The sequence below is a fragment of the Phodopus roborovskii genome, unplaced genomic scaffold, assembly GCF_943737965.1.
Source record: "Phodopus roborovskii unplaced genomic scaffold, PHOROB, whole genome shotgun sequence".
Lineage (NCBI taxonomy): Eukaryota > Metazoa > Chordata > Mammalia > Rodentia > Cricetidae > Phodopus > Phodopus roborovskii.
This window is the reverse complement of record NW_026126416.1, coordinates 24,986,272-25,007,111: the sequence shown is the minus strand read 5'-3', so window position 1 is coordinate 25,007,111 and position 20,840 is coordinate 24,986,272. Positions and strand designations below refer to the sequence as shown.

Here is a 20,840-nt window from a genome sequence, read left to right as displayed (position 1 = left end):
CTACATTATAATACAGTAAACTGTACATAATTTTATATATATTCATTAGCATGTATGAAATATTTTGTAGGTAGCTGATCTTGTTTTATATGGCTTCATTAAGTTTACTACAGAAAAGAGTAGGGTGGCACACACGCATGCGTACACACACACACACACACACACACACACACACATGCGCGCGCGTGCACACCACACATATACTTGGATACAAAATAAATACATAAAAACGGTAGAAAAAATGAAGCAATGCATTCCACGTGTATAAAACATTCCTCCTCTATCCCTGCCTGCCCTTATCCCCTCATCATTGGGAGCTGAGCCCTTGGGCATCTTTCTAGAGCTCTTCAGTCCATATGCAATCCTGTGCACTTTGCATGTGTGCTCATCCCCACGATGGTGTGCCTGCCAATGATGTATTTATTTGTGGCAGTAGCAAAAATCAATACCCAGGCTTCATAGTTTTTGTGTGTGGGTATGGAAGTTGTGTTTCTAGCTAGCTGAATCATGTACTGTGCTGCGAGTGTAATTTACTTCGTTATTTCCCATAATTTTTTTTAATGCTAGCTTGATTAATTTTCAAAATCTTACCTATTCATTTTTCCTTCAACTCTGAAAGAAAGCCCTATCTTACCTCCTCTCGTGGTCATAAAGCTGTCGGGACTGTGCCCTCTCCCCACTGCCTCCGAGATTCCTGTCTGGTTCCCATCTCAGTCTGGACAGGTTGCCCTCGGGTCTGGGTCTTGCTGCTTCACTTCCCACCTTTACTGGCTTTCTGGGGACCTCTCTTCTTCCTGCACATCTACTTCTGGGGCCCAGGTCTCCCTCTCATGTGGGTTTCCTCCCTCACTTTGCCATGCAGCACTTCCTCTGTTAACCTCTGAGACCCCGTGCCTGAAAAGACCTTTCCCCCACCCTGACCTCGGATGCTTTATTATAGATAGAGAATCAAAAAAGAAAATAATCCCTTGTGGTTTTGAAGTCTTGGGACACATCTCCTGGTTGCTCCTCCTCAGTGTGGTAGGGACCCAGGTCACCACAGGTTGCCTCCCCTTCCCTCTGGAACCTTCATGATCATGACTTAAAGATATAGCATTTTGGCTGAAGTCCCTTGGTATGTCTCCTTTCTCTCTCTGGGCTGCCCATTCAGGGTTCTAGTTATGACAGGCCTGCAATACAGTTCTGGGACAATTAAATTCTTTCATCTTCCTCTTTCTCTGTCCTTTCTTCAACTCCCTTTAGTTGTCCAGTTTGTAATTTTGAGCTCAGTCTTTCTGGTATTGCTTCCATGGAGCCCCAGCTCCCTGACTTAGCTGGGAGGAGAGAGTATTGGGAATAGCCACTCCTCTGCCTGGTCCTACCCCAAACCCTAGGAGCCTTGATATGGATGTCTAAGTTAGGTCTTACAGGAACAGGTAGATGGTCTAGATGCTATCCAGGTACAGATTGCTACCTTCTTCCTGACATGAGTGGCTGAAGGTGAATTTGGGGTCATGGCTTGTATTTTGAGTGTCCCTTTCTTGTTTGTAGGCTAGATCTTCCTGGCCTGTTGAGTCAGAGTACTTCAGGACATCTTCTCAGTCTGATTTCTACAGTCTACGTATGTGGCTGAACTGTTATTTGGGCTTAGGCCAGCATGGAGCCCCTCCTCCTCTCACAGCTTCCTGGTCTTTGTGAAGCCTTTAGCGTCAGATCTTGAATATGCAAGTTGAATATTATTTTGCAAGCTGCTTCAAAGAAACTTTTCAGGAGTCAGATCTCTCATTCCAAAATATGGGTCCTGGGTGTCGAACTCAGGTCCTTGGGCTTGTCAGCAAACACTTTTACCTTCTGAACCATTTTTGCCTACCTCCAATGCAGCTTTCTTTTATGTATGTTGTACATCTTTATGTTTGTAAACACATTGCAAAGGTAGAAAGAAGACAGTAGTAGTCAAAGATGCTGTTTTGTTTTTGTTTTTGTTTTGCTTTGCTTTGCTTTGTGAAAAGGTCTTGAAGAGTAGTCCAGGCTGACCTCAAACTCATAATCTTTCTGTCTCAACCTCCTGAGTGCTGGAGTCACAGGCAGATGGATCAGATATTTCCTGTTCCAGATAGAACAGAAGCAAAGCAAAGCTAAGATGACTGATAACAAACCAAGACAAATTTCTATACACCAGTGCCTGCCTGACCATCCCAGGAGAAGGGAAAAAAGACAGAGAAAAGAGAGTTTCAATGAATTCACACTGTAATAAGCACTAACAAGTCTGAAGCCAGCAGAGTGTTGGTTAGAGACCCATGGAAAATTGACACTGAGCTTTCTCAAGGGACTTCAGTCTGCAACTGATAAGATAGGTGCATGTTGGGATGGATAATCTGTTTTACTGAAATGTTGCCAAGTTAAATGTCTATGGCATCTGAAAAATATCCTTATAGAAGCATCTAGATAACTAAGCACCATGACCTAGCCATGTTGACACATTAACCATCTTAGCACAAGGTAAGTGTGTTGAAGAATTTTCTGTTTATGTAACAGGGAGTCAAAAGATAGTTGCTGCAAATTTCTTTTTGTTTTTCTTTGAAGCATAACCAGTGTGCAGCGCTCCGACAATGGGTCATATATCTGTAAGATGAAGGTGAATGACAAAGAGATCGTATCTGATCCCATATACGTCGAAGTTCAAGGTGAGCCTGAAGCCAGAATACCCTGCTGCACAGGTGCTGGTTAAAGCCTGCATTAAGTGTTTCCTGTGTGACTTGCAGGATGTGGCCTGCCTGTTTATAACGCTGTAAACATTATGGATCTATTGGTGTTGGAATTTTACAAGTATATCCTCCTTTTAGAAACTAGACAATGATGTAAGTGATTCAGTTCTTTTCGGTGTGTGTGTGTGTGTGTGTGTGTGTGTGTGTGTGTGTGTGTGTGTGCATGTGTATGCCCAGGGCATTGTACGTGTTAAGCACATGCTCTAACCCCAGTGTTGCTCTCCACCCCTGAGGTACCCCATCTCATCCCCTCTCTTTTCTTTCTTTTCTTTTTTCTCTGCTCTACCTTCTACATCCTGCTCCCACTAAGAGGCTCTTCTGGTGCCCATTCTCTTGTGAACATGAACTTGATGCCCAGTAACACCACAGAAAGCTTGAGAGAGGAAGGAGAAAGGGACAAAGGAGGGAGTCAGTGAATGGGTGAGTGTGGAGAGGAAGAGTCAAGAAAAAGCCCCTCAGATGAATCTCATAGACACATTGGCTTTCTCAGGCTGGACAACTGATGCCTGAGCTGTGTGGGCACCAGTCCACAGGAGGGCATCTCCTACATTTGGTATTAATCTTGTAAATTACAATATCGAAGGCAATTTACTTGTCAGGATCCCAGGAAAAATGCACAAGTTGGGAAAAGTCTGAATCTTGAAAGCTTTGAATGGGAGAAAAAAAGAATCCTATTATTCTATGTGGAACCAGATTTGTGAGACATGAGTTTATAAAACCCGTGATTTAAGTGTTGAGGCTAGCCAGCTTGCCCTGTTAAAACGGTGGGTACATGGTCCAAACCAGTAACCGTTGGCTTTCTCTGAAAAATTCCAGGCTCCCTAGTGGGCCAGATTTTGGCGTTTCAGAAGATTTTAGGATTATAACTATAAAACTGTGCTCATTATGTCTCCAAGTGGGTGCATCTTGAAAACTCTTCAGTTTTACACAAATACATGAAGAGGTGTGTGTGTGTGTGTGTGTGTGTGTGTGTGTGTGTGTGTGTGTGTGCATGCTCACTCGCAGGGCTTAGAGCATTGAACCCAGGGCCGTATGCATACTGAGCTCATGCCTTACAGCTGAACCACATAGACTCCAAGAGTCTCAAGTGCACAGGTTTTAAAATCCATCTTCACCCATCTGGAAGTCACACACACTGCAGATTTCCCCAAAACTGGGCAGATCTTTTGTGCAGGTTTGTTCTCACTTTGGTATTTTTTAGATTTCTTTAATATGTGTGTGTTTATGTGAATGTGTGCTTGTGTATGTGGGATGGAGTGGATCTTGGAGGCCAGAAGATGATGCTGGATCCTCTTGTGCTGTAGTTATAGTAGCAAGCTGGCTGATGTGGGTCCTGGGATGAACTTGGCTCCTCTGGAAGAGCAACAAGTGCTCTTAAGTACTAGCCATCTTTCCTGCCTCGCTCTGTTTGTTTTGATGAGGAATACTGCCAACCTGCCAACCAGTGCCAGGCCCTTGAGCAACACCTGATTTAAAAGCTGGCTGTGCATTCCCTTCTGGCCAAAGCAGATGAATCACTGCACACGTTCCCTAGAAAAAGTGTCCTAGAAAGCTGACTGGGGAAGACTGGTAGTCAAGAACCCCTTTGCTTTTCCTTCCTCTGCTTGGAGGTGATAATTGGCTATTTCAGACCCAAGGAACCCTCCGATGGCTGTCTTCAAAGGTGCTGCTTTTGGTTAAGACAGACTCTGCTCCAATCTTTCTCTGCAGGACTTCCATACTTTATTAAGCAACCTGAGAGTATGAATGTCACCAGAAACACAGCCTTCAACCTCACCTGCCAGGCTGTGGGCCCTCCTGAGCCCGTCAACATCTTCTGGGTTCAAAATAGCAGCCGTGTGAATGAGAAACCGGAAAGGTCCCCATCTGTCCTCACCGTACCTGGTAAGTCTGAGCATTATGCTCATACATACATACATACATACATACATACATACATGTGTTTATTCACTCATCTCCCCCAGCCCCCACCCACACACCAACAGCAGAAGGTGGTGAAACTTTGATGATGTTTGCCACAACCCAACAGTGGACAACCAATCAAGAAGCTCAGAAATGGATGTGGGAGCAATAGAGGAACGGGTGTATTGGAAGGGAGGCAGGATGTACATACAGTTGCCTACCTGGCCAGATCTAGCCCAGGCAGCCAGAGCCCTGCTTGCATCTCCGTAGCACTGTGGCCTTGCCTGCCTGGCAGGAATTACCCCTATGGAAACACTTAAGTAAAGACCTAATTGAGGTTGGATGCCAAGAGAGTGTATCGCTCACGGGGCACTGTGGCAGGAAGTTTGTGAGTCACTGTGGGATTGCTGGTGAATTGACATTCCATGGCCATCTTGATCTCTATCCAAACCAGAATGTCTTGGCTTTGTTCCTGTTCTTGGGCTGGCTCCTGTCAGCAATGCTACTGAAGCTTCCTGTGCTGCTAAAACCAGTGGCTCCTCTATTGCCCCTCTGATTGCCTCTTTGAGCTTCATCTGACAATGTGGCCACACTCCATCCCTTCTTCCCTCCTCATGCATTCAGCAAATGTTCAGGATCTGCTGTGTGCCTAAGGCAGTTCTAGGCTTGAGATCCCAGCGGTAGACTTTTTAAAAAGCACATGATCCTGGCTTTCTTCCCCTTTTCATTGCATCTTCTTTGTTGCTGGGCCAGTTCTGAACATCGGGTGCCCAGCTCAGAGCTGGCCCAGCTTCTTTTCCCTCCGAGACACACCCTCCTGGCTGAGTTCCTTGGCTAGCTTCAATGCCATCTGTGGGATGACAGCCTGGAACTTTACATCTTGGGCCCTACCCTCTCTACTGAGCCTCCAGCTCCTGTGTCCAGCCACTTCCTTGCTTTTCCTACTTGTTGAGTGTGTAGGCATTTTAAAATGCAGCTCTTGATTCCTCTCAGTCCTCTGCCCCAGAATTCCTCTTACCAAATAATATCACGGAAAGAACACTCCTCTCTTTCCTCATTTTCACATTGATAGCATCAGCAGTTTTGTGAGTTCTGCTTCTAGAGCCCAGCACAATCTGCCTCTGTCCATCTCTGCTTTGGGCACTGTAGTTCACACCCCATCAGGACTTCCCAAAACCACTGCTCCGTCTTGTCCCCACATGTCTCCACTGTTCTCAATAGCAGCTCATGTCACCCATCTGATGAAACCCCATCAGTGGCTTCCTATTGATCTAGACTGTCACCCAGAACCCTTCCTGGCCTTGTCCATCAGTCCTGCATGCTCTAGCCCCTGCCCAGCTCTCTACACCACACCCAATCCTCTGGCTATGCTCACTAAGCAGAACTCACAGAGTCCCTTCCAGCATATTTCTTCCTGCTCAGAACCTTTGCACCCCTCTTCTGTTTACAGTGTTCCCATCTGCCCTTTGTCCTATGACACACTCATATGTCACTTCTTAAGAGATTATCTTCACCCTTTTCCTGGCTCCCAGTGTGTGCATCCTTCTTTGCACGTATGAGAGTCGAACTTGTTTACTCCCAGTCTCCTTTCTCAGCATGTTCACTGCGGACCAGGACTTTGTGTTTTTGCGCATCGCTGCATGCCATCCGAAGCAGCACCTCTTGAATTGAGGCCAGAGAGGCAAGTGAATTCCAGCCCCAGGCATTGTCTCTGAAGCCCCCTCTGCCTCCCTTGACTGCAGGAAAGGCATACAGGGTTCTCCTTCTTTCATCTAAATTTCCTTCAAGTTTCTCCAAGGAATGGATAATTGAAGAACTTGTGTGTTCAGAATCAATGTAACGTAATACCCTCTCTGTGAGGTAGTTGCTCCGAAGTCCACTAAAGGAAGACATTACTATTGTTATTATTTTGTGATACAGTTTCATGTAGCCCAGGCTGGCCTCAGACTTGCTGTATAATCCAGGCTGTCCCTGACTCCTGATCATTCACCTGCATTTACCTAGCAAGTGCTGGGATTACAGCCTGGCCCAAAATACTAACATTAATTCTGTAAAGAAGGGATATTGTCCAGCTGTTTTGAATGTAGGATCACCTGGTACTCTGTTTCAGGCGGTCTGGCTTGATCAAACCACATTAGTCTGGAAGGAATCCACAGCTTTTCATTTTTTGTGGAAACAAAAATAGAAATCCTTTTCCCCAGTAACTTGTCCTTGAACTTAAATTTTGGAGTCAAAGCATTTTTTTAATTTAATTTATTATTTTACATGTCGATTACAGTTCCCTCTCCCTCCCTCCCTCCCTCCCTCCCTCCCTCCCTCCCTCCCTCCTTCCCTCCCTTTTTACCCTCTCTGCCCTCTCACATGCACTCTAACCACCCTCCCCTCCCATCCCCCCACCCCAATTCCATATGTAGGGGAATGCCATCCAGTTGGGGTCATGTAGGTCTGACAGGTCCTGTGAAGTAGGGACTAGGGCTTCTCTCCTGTCTCTAGATTAAGGCAGTTATCCCTCCATGGGGGATGTGTTCGCAAGGTCCTTTTGTGCACAAGGGATACATCCTGGCTCCACTGTCTGAGGTCCCTTAGACTGCTCAGTCCTTCTGGCTGAGACCCATATTCAGGGGGGCCTGAGTCAGTCCCATGCTGGCTTCCCAGCTACAGACTACAGCCAGGATTTCTGCATCTTCTTAGAATCCCCCATGACAGCGCCCCTTACCAGAAGGAAGTGGTTTGGAAAGCACGACGCCCAGATCCCCAAATATTGTCTATAAATGTTTGTTTTCATTTAAATGGACTTGGTTATATAAAATAAATAGATTAATTAATTAATAAAAAAGAAGGGATATTGTATATTTAATTTGAAATTCTTTTTACATTTGTTTGCGGGAGGTTTTTTGTGTGTACCTGTAGAGGTCAGAGGACAATTTTTAGGTGTTTGTTTTAGGGATTGAATTTAGGTCATCAGGCTTAGCAGCAGGTGCTTTACCTGCCGAGCCGTCTCACTGGCATCACCATTTTCTTTTCTTCCTTCCTTCCCTCTCTCTCTCCATCTCTCTCTCTCTCTCTCTCTTCCTCTCTCTCTTTCTCTCTTTCTTCCTTCCTTTCTCTCTCTCTCTCTCGCTCTCTCTCTCTTCCTTCCTTCCTCTCTCTCTCTCTCTCTCTCTCTTTTTTTTTTTTTTTGAGACAGGGTTTCTCTGTATAACCCTGGCTGTCCTGGAACTCACTCTGTAGAGCAGGCTGGCCTCGAACTGACAAAGATCTGCCTTTCTCTGCCTCCCAAGACCTGGCATTAAAGGTGTACGCCTCCACGCCAGACAACATTTTATTTTTCAGTTGATAAAAGTATTATATGCGTTTATAACATAGAGTGTTGTGTTTTAAGATATATATGTGCATTGTGGAATGGCTTTAGTAACTGACATATGTATTTTACCATTATTGTGTGTGTGTATGGGTGTGCGTGTGCCACAGTATGTGCGGACACCAGAAACAACTTTGTGGAGGTGGCTGTCTCTTTCCACCTTTGCATGGGGTCGAGGGATTGAACTCGGGTTTACTGGAGAAGTGACTTACTGCATCGTCTTGTTAGCCCCATAATACAGGTGTGCGTGCGTGCGTGCGTGCATGCGTACGTGTGTGCATGAGAAAGTGAGAAAGCACACATCTATATTTAATAACTAAAAGGGGATTGAAGGAAAAAGTAGATGTATTTTAAACTTTGAAAATTCTAATCTCTTTCCAAAAAGACCTTGTCAATTTCTAGTCTTTCTGGTAAGTCACAAAGGCACAAGCCCCATGTCACATGCACACAACATTAACAGGTTTTATTTGTTGCCACTTTGTGTGTGTGTGTGTGTGTGTCTGCATGTGTGCAAGCATGCGCGTGGAGGGTACAGGTTGACATCAGGCGTCTTTCTCAGTCACTCTCTACCTTACGTTTTGAGAAGGGTCTCTCACTGAACCTGGTGTCTGCAGACCTGGCTGGACTGGCTGGCTGGTCAGCAAGCCAGAGCTCCTCCAGCTGCTTTTTTGGCCATGCAGGCTCCAATTACACAGCACCTCTTTTATATGGGTGCTGGGGATCAAATCAAGTCCTCATGCTTCTGCTGCAAGCACCCTGATAACTGAGCTGTCTGGCCTCTTATTGGCCAGTCTTGCTAGCAGAGTCTCTCCCTTCTCAGAAAGCAGTAGTCCCCGTCATCTGAGACTTTGCTTTCCGTGGTCCAAAAATTCTCTATTTGGAAGAAAATTCCAGAAATAAGGGAGAGAATATATTCACATAATTTTTATTACAGTGTATTTTGGAGATAGTTCTATTTGGAGATAGCTCACATTATTGATCTTTTAGTGTACCTAGTTTTAGAGGCATCTGAATCTAGGAAAATCATGTATTTTTCTGGAGTCTGACACTGCAATTTTAGACATACATTGGAGGTCTGGGAACATATTCCATACAGACTATGTGTATGGGGGGGGTACTTTATCTGATTTACTTCTTTGGCTCTCTGTGACACCCTCAGAGAGCATGAATGGAAACTCCTTTGGTTGAATCTTCAGAGTCTAGAAATGGTGGACAGGAGAGTGCCCAGTTAGTTCCCTGTTACAAGAAAGTGCCTTCAAAAGTTTAAATATCTGATAACCTTCCATCAGGGACCAGAAAGCCAATGACAATGGAAAGTCTCTCTAACACCGGCTACAACATGGGTTTTGCCAGCTCTTCTACAATTTCCAGAACAGGACCCAATATGTCATTTAAGTTGCAGAGCTGGCATTTCCCACCTAGTTTCTAAATGACTCCAGTGTGCTATATTGCTCAAGCAATTGTCCTGGTTGTGAAAGGTTGGAAGAATGGGTTCTGGCTTTGCTTTCTTTCTCTTTTCTTTTTGGTGAGAAAATTTTTTTCTTGGGTGGGGGGTGGTCCTAAGCTATTAAACTTTAGTACATGCTAACCATATACTTTATCATTGAGCTGTACTCCAACCCCTTGTTTTTAAATTTTCTAGGACTCATGTTGATTATGTCAGAATAACATGTCAGATTTACATTTAGGTCCATTCAACCAACTTAAAATTGCCTCAAAAATGCAGCCACCCCCCTGCCACACTAGGTCTTCCTTGTGCAGGAGGGAGCAACACCAGGTGCCTCACCATCTCAGAATCCTACAATGTTTTAAAACGCCTTTATTTTATGTGCATGAGTAGGCTCCCTGTGCATGAGTGTGTGTGTGCGTGTGTGCGTGCGTGTGTGCGTGCGTGCGTGCGTGCGTGTGTGTGTGTGTGTGTGTGTGTGTGTGTGTGTGCTGAATGTGTACCTAGTGCCTATGGAGGTCATAGAAGGGATCTGAATCCCTGGAACTGGAGTTACAGTGAGCCACCATGTGGATGCTGGGAGCTGAGCTTGGATCCTTTGCAAGAGCCACACGTGGTCTTAAATGCTGATCCATCTCTCTGGCCCCTCCTACACTATTTTGCTAAGTTTGATAATATAGATCGTATGGCTGATGTCCAACGGTGGAGGCCTCGAGGCAATACTATATTCCACTCAGAAGCCTGCAGTCTACCCAGATTCTTTTCCCTTCACTGTCCAGAAGTCAGTCATCAAGCTCTGCTCATTGTTCTCAAGTGTCAATGGGGCCCCTCTCCCCTGTGTTTTTCCACAGTGATGCCCTTAGTTCATATTTTCCTGGCTCCTTGCCAGCTCTGCTACTGTTGCATCCTAACTATGACCCTGCATCCCTGTCCCTGTCCCTGTCCTCTGCGATCGGCCCACCCACCCCCAGCCTGCCACCTACACAGTGAGTCATTCTCTGCTCTGTCAGCGACTCCTCAGACACAGAGCTCCCCGCCCCAGGCAGGACCCTCCAGTCCAAGCCGGTTGAAGTCTACCTTTACTGATGATGTCCCATAGTCCTCAGGACTTCACTTCCACTTTTGTCCTTCTATCTCTCCTGGAGTGGCGCCACCTACTCATGGGATCCCACGAACCTCTGGCGAGTCCATGAGTGCACTGTGCCGTCTTGTCTGGCTTCGCGCTGGCCATTCTATCCCAGCTGCCCTTACCTGTGCACCCACAGCCCCTCTGACTTCTGTGCCTCTGCTTTGCATTCGATCACAGTCATCTACTTGTCGGGTCTCTTTAAGAGAAGCTGTGACTCCATGTAATGATTCTGTGAGAATTATTGGCTAGTACAGCCCTATCTCCTCAATGAATGGATGAATGAACCACTGAACAAATGAGTGTTTAACTTCAAGGGCTGGAGATGGAGTTCAGCTGGACTTCAGCTCGCCCGCCATGCATAAAATCCTGCACTAGATCCCTAGAACTGCCCAAGCTGGACATGGTGGTGTATACCTGTAATCAGAGCACTCAGGAGGTAGAAGTAGGAAGATCATAAATAAGGTCAAGATCATTCTTGACTCTGTAGTGAGTTGGAGGTAGCCTGGGCTACATGAGATCTTGTCTTTAAAAAAATTAAATTTTGGACACAAACTTTTCCTGTCATTCTACTAGGAAAGTGTCAAATAGGGAAGTGGTTTGAATGACCCTAGCCGTTTGCACTGGTTTGGGCAAGCATATCTGCTTCAGACAGGATCTTGCTCCAGGCTGGTCTCGTTTCTGAAGAAGAGCTGGGGTTACAGGAATTTGTCATCACTCCTGGCACTTTTCTCCTCTTGACCCAGTCCCTCCCCACCAAGCTCTGTGATGTAAAAGCTGTTCCGAAGACACAGGAGAAATGGCACTGTGTCTGAGGCCATTCTTCTGTGTGAACAAAGCCAGCCTCCAAGGTTGCATAGGGTCTGAGCCCACTAAAATCACCTTCTCAATTGCAGAACAACCGTGGTAGAGGACACATCCGTTCTCTCATCAGTTCTCTTAGACGGGGATGTTCCCATGGAGGAGTCCTTTTTCAATGGTGGGACAATTTTGTAGGCACAAATCTGTACCTGTGATTAAAATTTCATAGAATTACACTACCCACCCTCCCCCCCCCACCAGGAGGGGTAAAATCAGAGTAAGGTTAAATTTTAGTTACTAGCATTGTACCAAAGTCACCTTCCTGGTTTTCATCCTGGTGTTATGACTGAATAAAATCTTTATCATGGAGAAGTGGGGGAGGGGAGGGCACAGGAACTTGGTGCTATTTTCGCAACCGTGAATCTAAAATTACTTGGATCTGAATTTTTTTCCCTTTTAAAGGAGCATTTTGTAAGGTTCCGTGGTAGAGAGTTTGCCTACCACACATAAGGTCTGGTTTCTTCTTTCACGCTGTAAAACAAAGAAAACGCCCAGCACAGGGCTGAGGGTATAGCTCAGGAGGTAGAGGGGCTTGTGTGGCATGCACGAGGCTGTCACCTTCTGACACAGAATTCCACATGCTTCATTTTGCTCTGGGGAAATAAGAACTCTTAAGGGACAGGGGTCTTTGTTTTTGTTCTTCAAGACATCCCAGGCACCTGGGTTGAAAATATCTGGTACATATGGTACATAGTGAACATTGGTTATTTGTGAATGAAGCCAAGACAGGCTGAGTTCCAAAGCGATGAGCCATTTTACCCATGCAGTGGGCTCTGTGTTGTCTTCTCTGGTAGAAAGTCAGACACTAAAGAAAAAAAAAAAAAAAAAAAAAAAAAAAAGATGAAAAAGCGGGATTGTTTATTTCATTAAATTTCAGGGTTGCTTAATCCAGCACTCAGTGACTTGGCCAAACTGTGCTCCTAGAAGTTGCTTCCTCAGCAATTGCGATTGTCCTTCCCTCAGGGGAACATATTGTTCCTCAAAGTTCCTTAAAATATCTCAGGTCTGGGTCACAGACTGCCATTTCTCAGACGGGGTGGTGAGGGGGGACAAGAGGGGTGTAGACTGCCACCTTGGGGCTTGGGGCAGAGACTCACCGGAACCCAAGGCGAGATCCTGAGCATTCAGGATGGGGGCAGGGGGTTGTGGAGACCTGAGACTCACTGATGCTTTTCTCCCAGGAAAGCCACAAGGGTTTGGGCTAGAAAACATTCAGGTTTATTCCAACCCGGTGACTATTGTTTGTCCACAGAGGGAACTGAGCAAGGGAGTTGGAGCTGGCTTTTCCTCCTAATCACTCTATATGACTAGTCTGGCTGTATAGACGAGACTACTTGGAAAGTTAGTGCCACTAAACCAAAAAAAACATAAGGGAAAAAGTTACACAGGGTGAGGGTGTGGTTCTGTGGTAGAGCACTTGCCTAGAGGGAGTAAGTGCCTGTCTAGTTTTGGAGAAAGTTGCTTTTGTTTGGAAGAGTTTCCATTTCGGTCTGCTTGCATCGGTTTGGCTTGTGGGCATCAAGCACCTGCCCATTCGGACCAGTGCTGAAGCCCATCTCTGGGGAGTTCCAGTTTGGTGTGGTGTCTTGTGCTGTCGAGACATCTGCTTTAGTCTGTTTTTCTGACCTTGTGTACACTTTGAAAGAAAAAAAAATAGGGAGAGGAAAAATGACTTCCTGCTTGATGTAGCCACAGTAGCCAGCTTTGCTTTAAGCACTAGCCCACTTCTGAGGATGCGAACAGTGTAGCGGCTGCCCTCCTTCAGGGAGCTCCAATGAATTACTGGATTTCAGGGAAATAAACCTGTTTTGCAGTTGCCGGATTCTTCCTCTCTTCTTCAGGTTGGACTGTGATTTTTTTTTTTTTTTTTTTTTTTTTTTTGCAGTTCATATTCCATGTATGTTTTCTAAAAGGTTTGCTAAGTATTTGGAATCAAATGATAGGTACTAGCCTGCAGACAGCTACTGTACCTAAAACAAATGAATTGATGAAAGAATTAAAATAGAACCCCTGTGTCTTCTGATGGAGCCAAAACTTAATTTTTCTAAACACGAGCCAAGTGTTGCACGCTCCTGGGAGCTGGCAGGATGGGTGTTTCCTCTGGGAGTTTGGAGGTTAAGGGAAATGTTATCGCCTGACAGGCAGAGGCCAGCTGTGACGTGGAGAGTGGCAGAATGTAGCTCATCCTGTGACTGAGAGGGACCCCGTCTTGCTCCTCATTCTGTGTACGTTCTCTTTCCGACTGACCGATGCCGTACAAAGTGTTTGTTTGTTTGTTCACTTGTTGTTGTTTGCCACCTGCCATTTGCCTCTCACTTCTTCCTCTCTTTTCCAGAAGTTGGTGCCTCCTGCCCTGGCACCCTCCCCCAGAACCCCAGTGAGACTTCAGCTCTCAAAGAATGTGGTGTCAGGGTCCCTTTAAGTCTTAAAACAATTTTTATACTAGTTATGCTTTTCTGGTTACTGAATTAGAAAGTAAAATGGAAAAAAATTTTAAGACAAAGATATACGAGCCCATGTTCCACTGACCAGTAGACCTGTGACATCATCACATGACATAAGCCTCTGGAAAATTCCTTCATACAATCATGAGTTAATGAGCATGAAAAGGAAAACAACATTGTTATTATGAGAGTAAGCTAACTTTTGAGCGCAAGTGTCCCTGGGATCTCTATAAGGCTGTGAACCTGACCCTGAGAACAACTGCTGTGGTACTTTGTCTCAGGGCTAAGAACATTCTAGACTGCATGCACAAAGAATTCCGATTGACCTGGCAAAGGAGATAAGATACAAGGGGAGTGTAGCTTGTCAATCAGGCATGAAGTCTTGGGTGTCATCCACATCACTGACAAAAGAAAAATGTGGATTTATTCATACGAATTAATTATATACTGATAATTACTATAAGTATAATCAATCCAAAAGAAAGAAATTTGTGAGGTTATTATTCAAAGATTTTTCAAGCACATATGTGGATACTATTAGAATAACTTCCTGGGAAAGATAAAAAAATCATGGTGGAAAATTTCGAAGAATGATTTCAGTGGGTGATGTTGTTGTCAAAATGTTGCGGGTGGGGGGTGGGGTGGGATGGGGAGTAGGTATCCTCAAGCTCCTAGATTCTAGCCTGTTTCCAAGGTCTCTACAATGATATTTTAGTCAGGTGTTTAAACCATGAGAAATTTTGTATTGTAGACATCAAAATTTCTGAGAAGCTATGTAAGATATAAGGACACCCCGCTTTCTGGGGAGTATTCATTCACACGCATCCTTTATAGATTCCAAGTAAGGGCTGTGGGATAAATATTCATTTTCAAAGAACTAGTTATTTGCTTCAGTCACCAGGGAGAACCTTCCAACTGAGTGGAAAATAACAGGAATTTACCTGCATTGTATATCAGAATGCAAACGTGTGTGTGTGTGTGTGTGTGTGTGTGTGTGTGTGTGTGTGTGTGGTGTGTGTGTATGTCTGTGTGTGTCTTCTCTCTGGGTGTGGGTGGTGGTGGTAGAGTGTGTGTGGTGGGGTGTGTGGTTGTGTGTCTCTGTGTGTAGGGGGGCGTGGTGGTGTGGGGGGATGGGGTGTGTGTGGGTGGGGGTGTGTGTGGGGTGGGGTGTGTGTTTGTGTGTGTGTGTGTGTGTGTGTGTGTGTGTCGGGGTGTGGTGGAGAATCAGAGTTGCCTTTTTTCCCCTTACAACTTCTCCAGACATACCCCTCTGCCACACAGTGACCACTTGGCTCTACTCCTGACATGGTACTGGCCAAATGGGTATGACAACTTTTCTAGGCTTAGTAACTGATGCCTCTCCTTTGACAGTTTTTTTTTCCTCCCTTTCATTTTTCAAGCTCAGTTCATTAGTGACAAACTGAGAGTTTTCAAATACCAGAATGGAAAATTCCCTATGCCAGTAGAACAAAGAAAACTAAATGTTTATTTGTTTTTAATTATGCGTATGGCTATATGTGAGTATATGTGTTTGTGAGCACAAGAGATCCAAATGCCTGAAGAAGCTAAAGATTCTTCTAAAACTGAAGTTGCAGGCAGTTGTGGGCTGCCTGACATGGGTGCTGGGAACCAAACTCTGGTCATCTGCAAGAGCAATGCTTGCTCTAACCACCAAGACATCTCCAGTACCCAAAATGAGCTTTTTAGGGAAAAGCAAGTTCAGACATATTTTTAAAAATGTATCATCTATCTTCAGTTTATAATACTGCTTTTGTGTCCTAGAGATATAGAAGTTTCTAGACTAGCTACAGAGTGCATATAAGTTTGTTTGTGTTTTGTTTTAAAAACACTTTTAAATTTTGAAGTAGGTTTAGATTTTTCAGTAACACTGTGGAAATTGCGCTGGGGGTGGTCAGTAAGTGAAGCACTAACTTCAGAAGGCTGAAAACCTGAGTTCCATACTTCCCAGACTCTCCAGAAAAGGCTGAATCAACAGCATAGCACGAATGTGTAATCCAGAAAAGGCTGAATCAACGGCACAGCATGCGTGTGTAATCCAGGAAAAGCTGGAGCAATTGCACAGTGCGCATGTGTAATCCCAGCACTCCTTGAGTAGGATGAGATACTAGACAGGGAATTGCCTGAAATCCATGAACCAGCTAGCCAGGAGTAGGCTGCACAGTGGCAGAAACAAGCAAAACTCTGTTTCAATAAGGTAGAAGAAGTGAACCAACCCCTAAAAGTATTCTCAAACCTCCATATATGTTCCCTGATATGCACCTGTACACATATACACACAGTAAAAATGAAATTTAAAGAAAACTGTTACGATAGAACAAAGAATCTCAGTATACCTCATCTGCATGTCCCCCTGTTATTAACATTCTACATTAGTGTGATGAATGGTTGCCATTGATGTCCCAATTCTAATACAATTTTATTATCTAACATTCAGATTTTATTAGATTTTAACACCTGTCCCTTTTCTGTCCCAGAATCCCATCCAGGACACCACACTCCACTGCACTTAGTCACCTGTATCTGTGTGATTAGGCACCTCGTGGTCAAACTTTCCTTGTTTTCTTTGGCCTGGGTGATTTTGAGGACTGCTGGTCAGGTGTTTTGTAGGCTGCCCCCACAGCTTGGGCTGTCTGATAATTTATTTTGTCATATGAGCAGAACAAGCTTTTGTGTTCCAAGAGGAATGTCATAGAAGTAAAGTTGCTATTTCCATCATCCCAGGGTACATTATGTCAACATGACCAGTCACTGAGGGCATGAGCCTTGACCATTCTGGCAGGGATGGGTGTGGTCAGTTTCTCTGTCCTGAATCCGCCAGCATCATCCTCACCTTTCCCAAGCCATGCTCCACCAATTTCCTCAAGGAAGGAGAATCTACACAGACTATCGGAGTTTGCTTTTGTGGGAAACTTGTATGTGATCTTCTGTTTATTTAATGTCATTTTTACCAATACAGATGCCTTGAAGCTTTATTGCATTAGGTTGGAATTCACCACCACATTACTTTCTTGGAAACTCTTTTCTGCATCTCTTTGATGAGCCCCATCATTGCTTGCGTGGGCTTGTGTGATGTTTGCTGTGTTTGTAACTAGACTCTGGCTGGATGTGGTGGTGCACACCTTTAATTTCAGCACTCAGGAGACAGAGGCAGGTGAATCTCTGTGAGTTTAAGCTGGTCTACAGAGTTCAGCCTGGTCTATAGAATGAATTTCAGGACAGCCATAACTATATAGAGAGACCATGACTCAAACCCTCACCCCGCTTAAAAAAGGAAGAGAAAAAAGTCTGAATGACATTACCTCGACATTCAGAGACAGAATGAGTGAAAGCAGCTGCCTTAGGGTCCAGGGCCACCTTGCTCTGGGTGTCTGTAGTTTCTTCTCAGGACTGTTTTTCTAGAGCTAGCACAGTTTTTAGATTAACTTTATATTTTAGGCTATATTTAATTTTATATACTTAGCTATGAACCAAGAAATAATAGATGGCAAAGCTACAGATTTCAAGCACAACCTTCTCTCCTTCAAATCTTACAAATGTCATTCCAACCCAGGTCTGACAGAGACAGCGGTCTTCAGCTGTGAGGCCCACAATGACAAAGGCCTGACGGTGTCCAAGGGTGTGCAGATCAACATCAAAGGTGAGCAGGAAGGCCAGGGCTCTCCACCGTCCCCTGGGGTCTGGGGTACTCATTGCTTCTTTGTAACAGTGGACAAGTCCCTTCTCTCTGGTGTCAGTGCTGTTTGGGAGGGGGTGAGGAGTAATTACACAACCTACCCATTTTGAGGTTCGATTATTTAATACAAGTAAAGCACTCATAGCAGTACTTGGCACATAAATCATTGCTAAGCGTTAGCTAGTGTAGCCCTGCTCAGCACGGGGGAAAATAAGCTGGAAGCTTTACTTCTCGCTTTTCCCACTTCCACCCCGTGCTTGTCCTCATTAACCCTTGAAGAGTCCAGAGATGGGCTCACCAGGGACCCTGATGTGAGCACTGGGCCAAATGAGCCTGCTCCAAGCCTTTCAAGAGGGAGACAGAGCTGGGAGTTGAGAGCAAAGAACAAGAGGGATGCCCATCTGTCTCCTCTCCCTCTCCATCTCACCTCCCATGAGCTTGCGTTTCACCAAGCTCACTGGGGACAACTGATTGACAGAGTGAAAGGCAGATGTTAGTAGAGACATTACAGTTCATCACCTTGTCCTTCTACTCCTGTGTAATAGCAGGTATTAAACCCACAACCTGGAGGAAAGGAAAATTGGAAGCAAATTCTGCCTTATCTTTTTATCATCATCCTTACTCACAGAAACACAAGCACATTTTATGTTCTATCTGATCCTTAGATAGTGGAGAATAAATATTGGGTTCATGTTCCTGTTCTCTTATCCTTGGGAAATCAAAGAAACACAAGGAAAAGGTGCAAGATCTGAATAGTAAGTTAAAGGTTGAGCATGCAGAGAAGGGCATTTAAAACTCCGGAAGGAGTTATAGTCATAAAAGTTTGATTTTGGTTTCAGTAAGTGAACTGGATGAAGGATATGAAATGGCATTTTGTAAGAGTTCATTGCAAAAAAAAAAAAAAAAAAAAAAAAAAAAAAAAAAAAAAACTAAAAGTGACTCCTGGAGGAAGTGTATAACTTCCTTCCTTTCTGCAAATTCCGCTATTACAGTTTTCAAAGGCATGTTGGGAATCTCAGAAATCCACTTGTGGGTGTTGGCTTGTAAAGAGCTTTTACTAAGGTTTAAACTTAGAGTTTAAACATGTATAAACTGGGAAGTGTTAAAAATTATGCTTCATTCAGAATCTCGCCTAAAATTTCTTTAAAAATTCCATCCTGGTTCCAAAGCTTGTGGGATTTCTATGTGTTTATTTTAAGACAAGATGACCTTGAACTTCTGGTCCTTCTCCCCAGTCTCCCTTGCAATGAGGCCAAACTTGTGTTTCTGACTTTATTTAAAAACTTATATCAGTGCAACCAAGACTACTTTGGTCTAAACCAGTGATTCTCAATCTTCCTAGTGCTGTGACCCTTCAATACAGTTCCTCATGTTAGGATGATCTCCAACCATAAAATTATTTTCATTGCTACTTCATAACTATAATTTCGCTACTGTTATGAATCATAATGTAAATATCTGTGTTTTCTGATGGTCTTAAATGACCCTGTGAAAGGGTGGTTTGAGACCCTCAGGTTTAGAACTGCTAGTTTGATACTTTGTGGCCCCTGTGGTTTGTCATTGTGATTGCATGTGTGTGTCTCTGTTTTTCCATAGCAATCCCCTCTCCACCAACTGAAGTCCACATCCTTAGCAGCACAGCACACAGCATCCTGGTCTCCTGGGTCCCAGGTTTTGATGGATACTCCCCATTTCAGAACTGCAGCATTCAGGTAGATCTCCAGAATGGAGAGGGAAGGGGTTGTGTGGTTCTGTGTGATGTTCTCTGGCTTTTCTTCCTCTTCCCCAGGGTAGGCATGGAAGGTATTCCTCCACTTCTGTTCACAGCCCCTCCACTCCCCTACCCAGTCTTGACTATCATAAGCTGTTTCTGACGTGCTGGCCACAATGCCGCTTTAGGTCCCAGGACCCAGAGAGAAACATATTTCCAAGGACAAAGGTCATGAGGCCATAGATAATTCTTCATAACCACAAAAATTTTCCCTGAATGAGAGCTGATTTGTGATCATGGGCCAGCTGCACACCTTCAGTATGCCCTTTCTGGGCTGGTGTTATGAAGGACAATTGTACCAGCCCAAGGTGGGTCATGTGTGCTGATAATGAAGCCCATTAGCCACTGTCCCTTGGGGAAACCTGGGGATTGCTGGCCTTGTAGAATCTTTAGCTCTGTTTAACAGTACCTAAAGTTGCTATGAAACAGAGCTGGGAGAAATATGAGTGAGTCTCCCTAAACGATAGCTTGTCATGATATAAGCTGTGCTCTTGAGTGTTCCTTTCATGAAAACGGAAATGGGCAATAACACTATTATTTACTGAACGTAGCCAAGGCATTCTGTGGATATGTATTGTATCTCTTGCTTAAAAAACACTAGCACTGTGGGCTCAGCACACTCACCTCGTCTGTGAGTGACAGGACCAGAACTCAGGCCCATGAAGATCATCAGAGCTAGAAAGAAGTATGAACTCCACAGTCAGGTCAGTGTGTAGAAGCTAGTTACCGGTCACCTGGGGACTGTCTGCAGACAATATGAGTGCATCCTGCCTTGTCCTTTGTCATGCACAGGGGCAGAATTATTCTTAGTTTCCTGGATATCTGGTTTTCTCATTAAAACCTCATTAACCAGGCCAGCGAGATGCCATACAAACCTGGCAACCTGAGTTTGATCCCTGGAATCCACTGTAGAAGGAAAGAACTAAGTTCTGAAAATTGTCCTCTGACTCCCACTTGTGTATCATGATACAAGGTGTCCAATAATAGTAATAACAATAATAAAATAAGATGTTAAAAAGACAAACACATTAAATTAACACAATTTAGGGGAAGTGACTTCCAGAGAATTTTGTGTTGATAACCAGATGTTTTGCATACCAACTGGAATTAATTTCTCTGCTCTTGGTGCCTCCTACTCTTATCTGACAGGTGTCCCTTCTCTGGAAAATGAAACCATGCATTATTTCTAAAATAGTATCTGTCTTTGACCTACAGCTCCCAGCCTTGCTTGATTCCTTCCCAACTTTATTTGTAAATCTCTCCAGAACTGTAAGTGGTAGCCCTTATGACTATAATCTCTCACCAGGAAATCCTCTTATTGACTGATTAATGATTTTTTTAAAGACAGAGTCAGCCTCGTGTAATCTATACTGGCCTTCAACTCACTATTGCCATAAATAACCATGAACTCTTGCTCTTCCTGTTTCTGCTTCCAAAGCGCTGGGCATTGCAGGCATGTGCCACCAAGCCTGAGAAGAATTTAATATGGG

General features: G+C 44.4%; 2 protein-coding genes across 3 annotated transcripts in view; both read left to right on the top strand.

Moving 5' to 3' along the window:
* The window catches only part of Mertk (MER proto-oncogene, tyrosine kinase), a 100,471-nt gene that overhangs the window by 25,600 nt on the left and 54,031 nt on the right, over nucleotides 1–20,840 (top strand). For both annotated transcript variants that reach the window (XM_051183424.1, XM_051183425.1), the window contains exons 3-6: nucleotides 2,563–2,663; nucleotides 4,455–4,628; nucleotides 17,457–17,543; nucleotides 19,176–19,291. In XM_051183424.1, coding sequence (XP_051039381.1) covers nucleotides 2,563–2,663; nucleotides 4,455–4,628; nucleotides 17,457–17,543; nucleotides 19,176–19,291 — 478 coding nt within the window. The remainder of the gene's footprint in view (nucleotides 1–2,562; nucleotides 2,664–4,454; nucleotides 4,629–17,456; nucleotides 17,544–19,175; nucleotides 19,292–20,840) is intronic.
* Nucleotides 1–20,840, top strand: part of Bcl2l11 (BCL2 like 11) — a 641,641-nt gene that overhangs the window by 597,780 nt on the left and 23,021 nt on the right. The gene's annotated exons all lie outside the window — the stretch shown is intronic.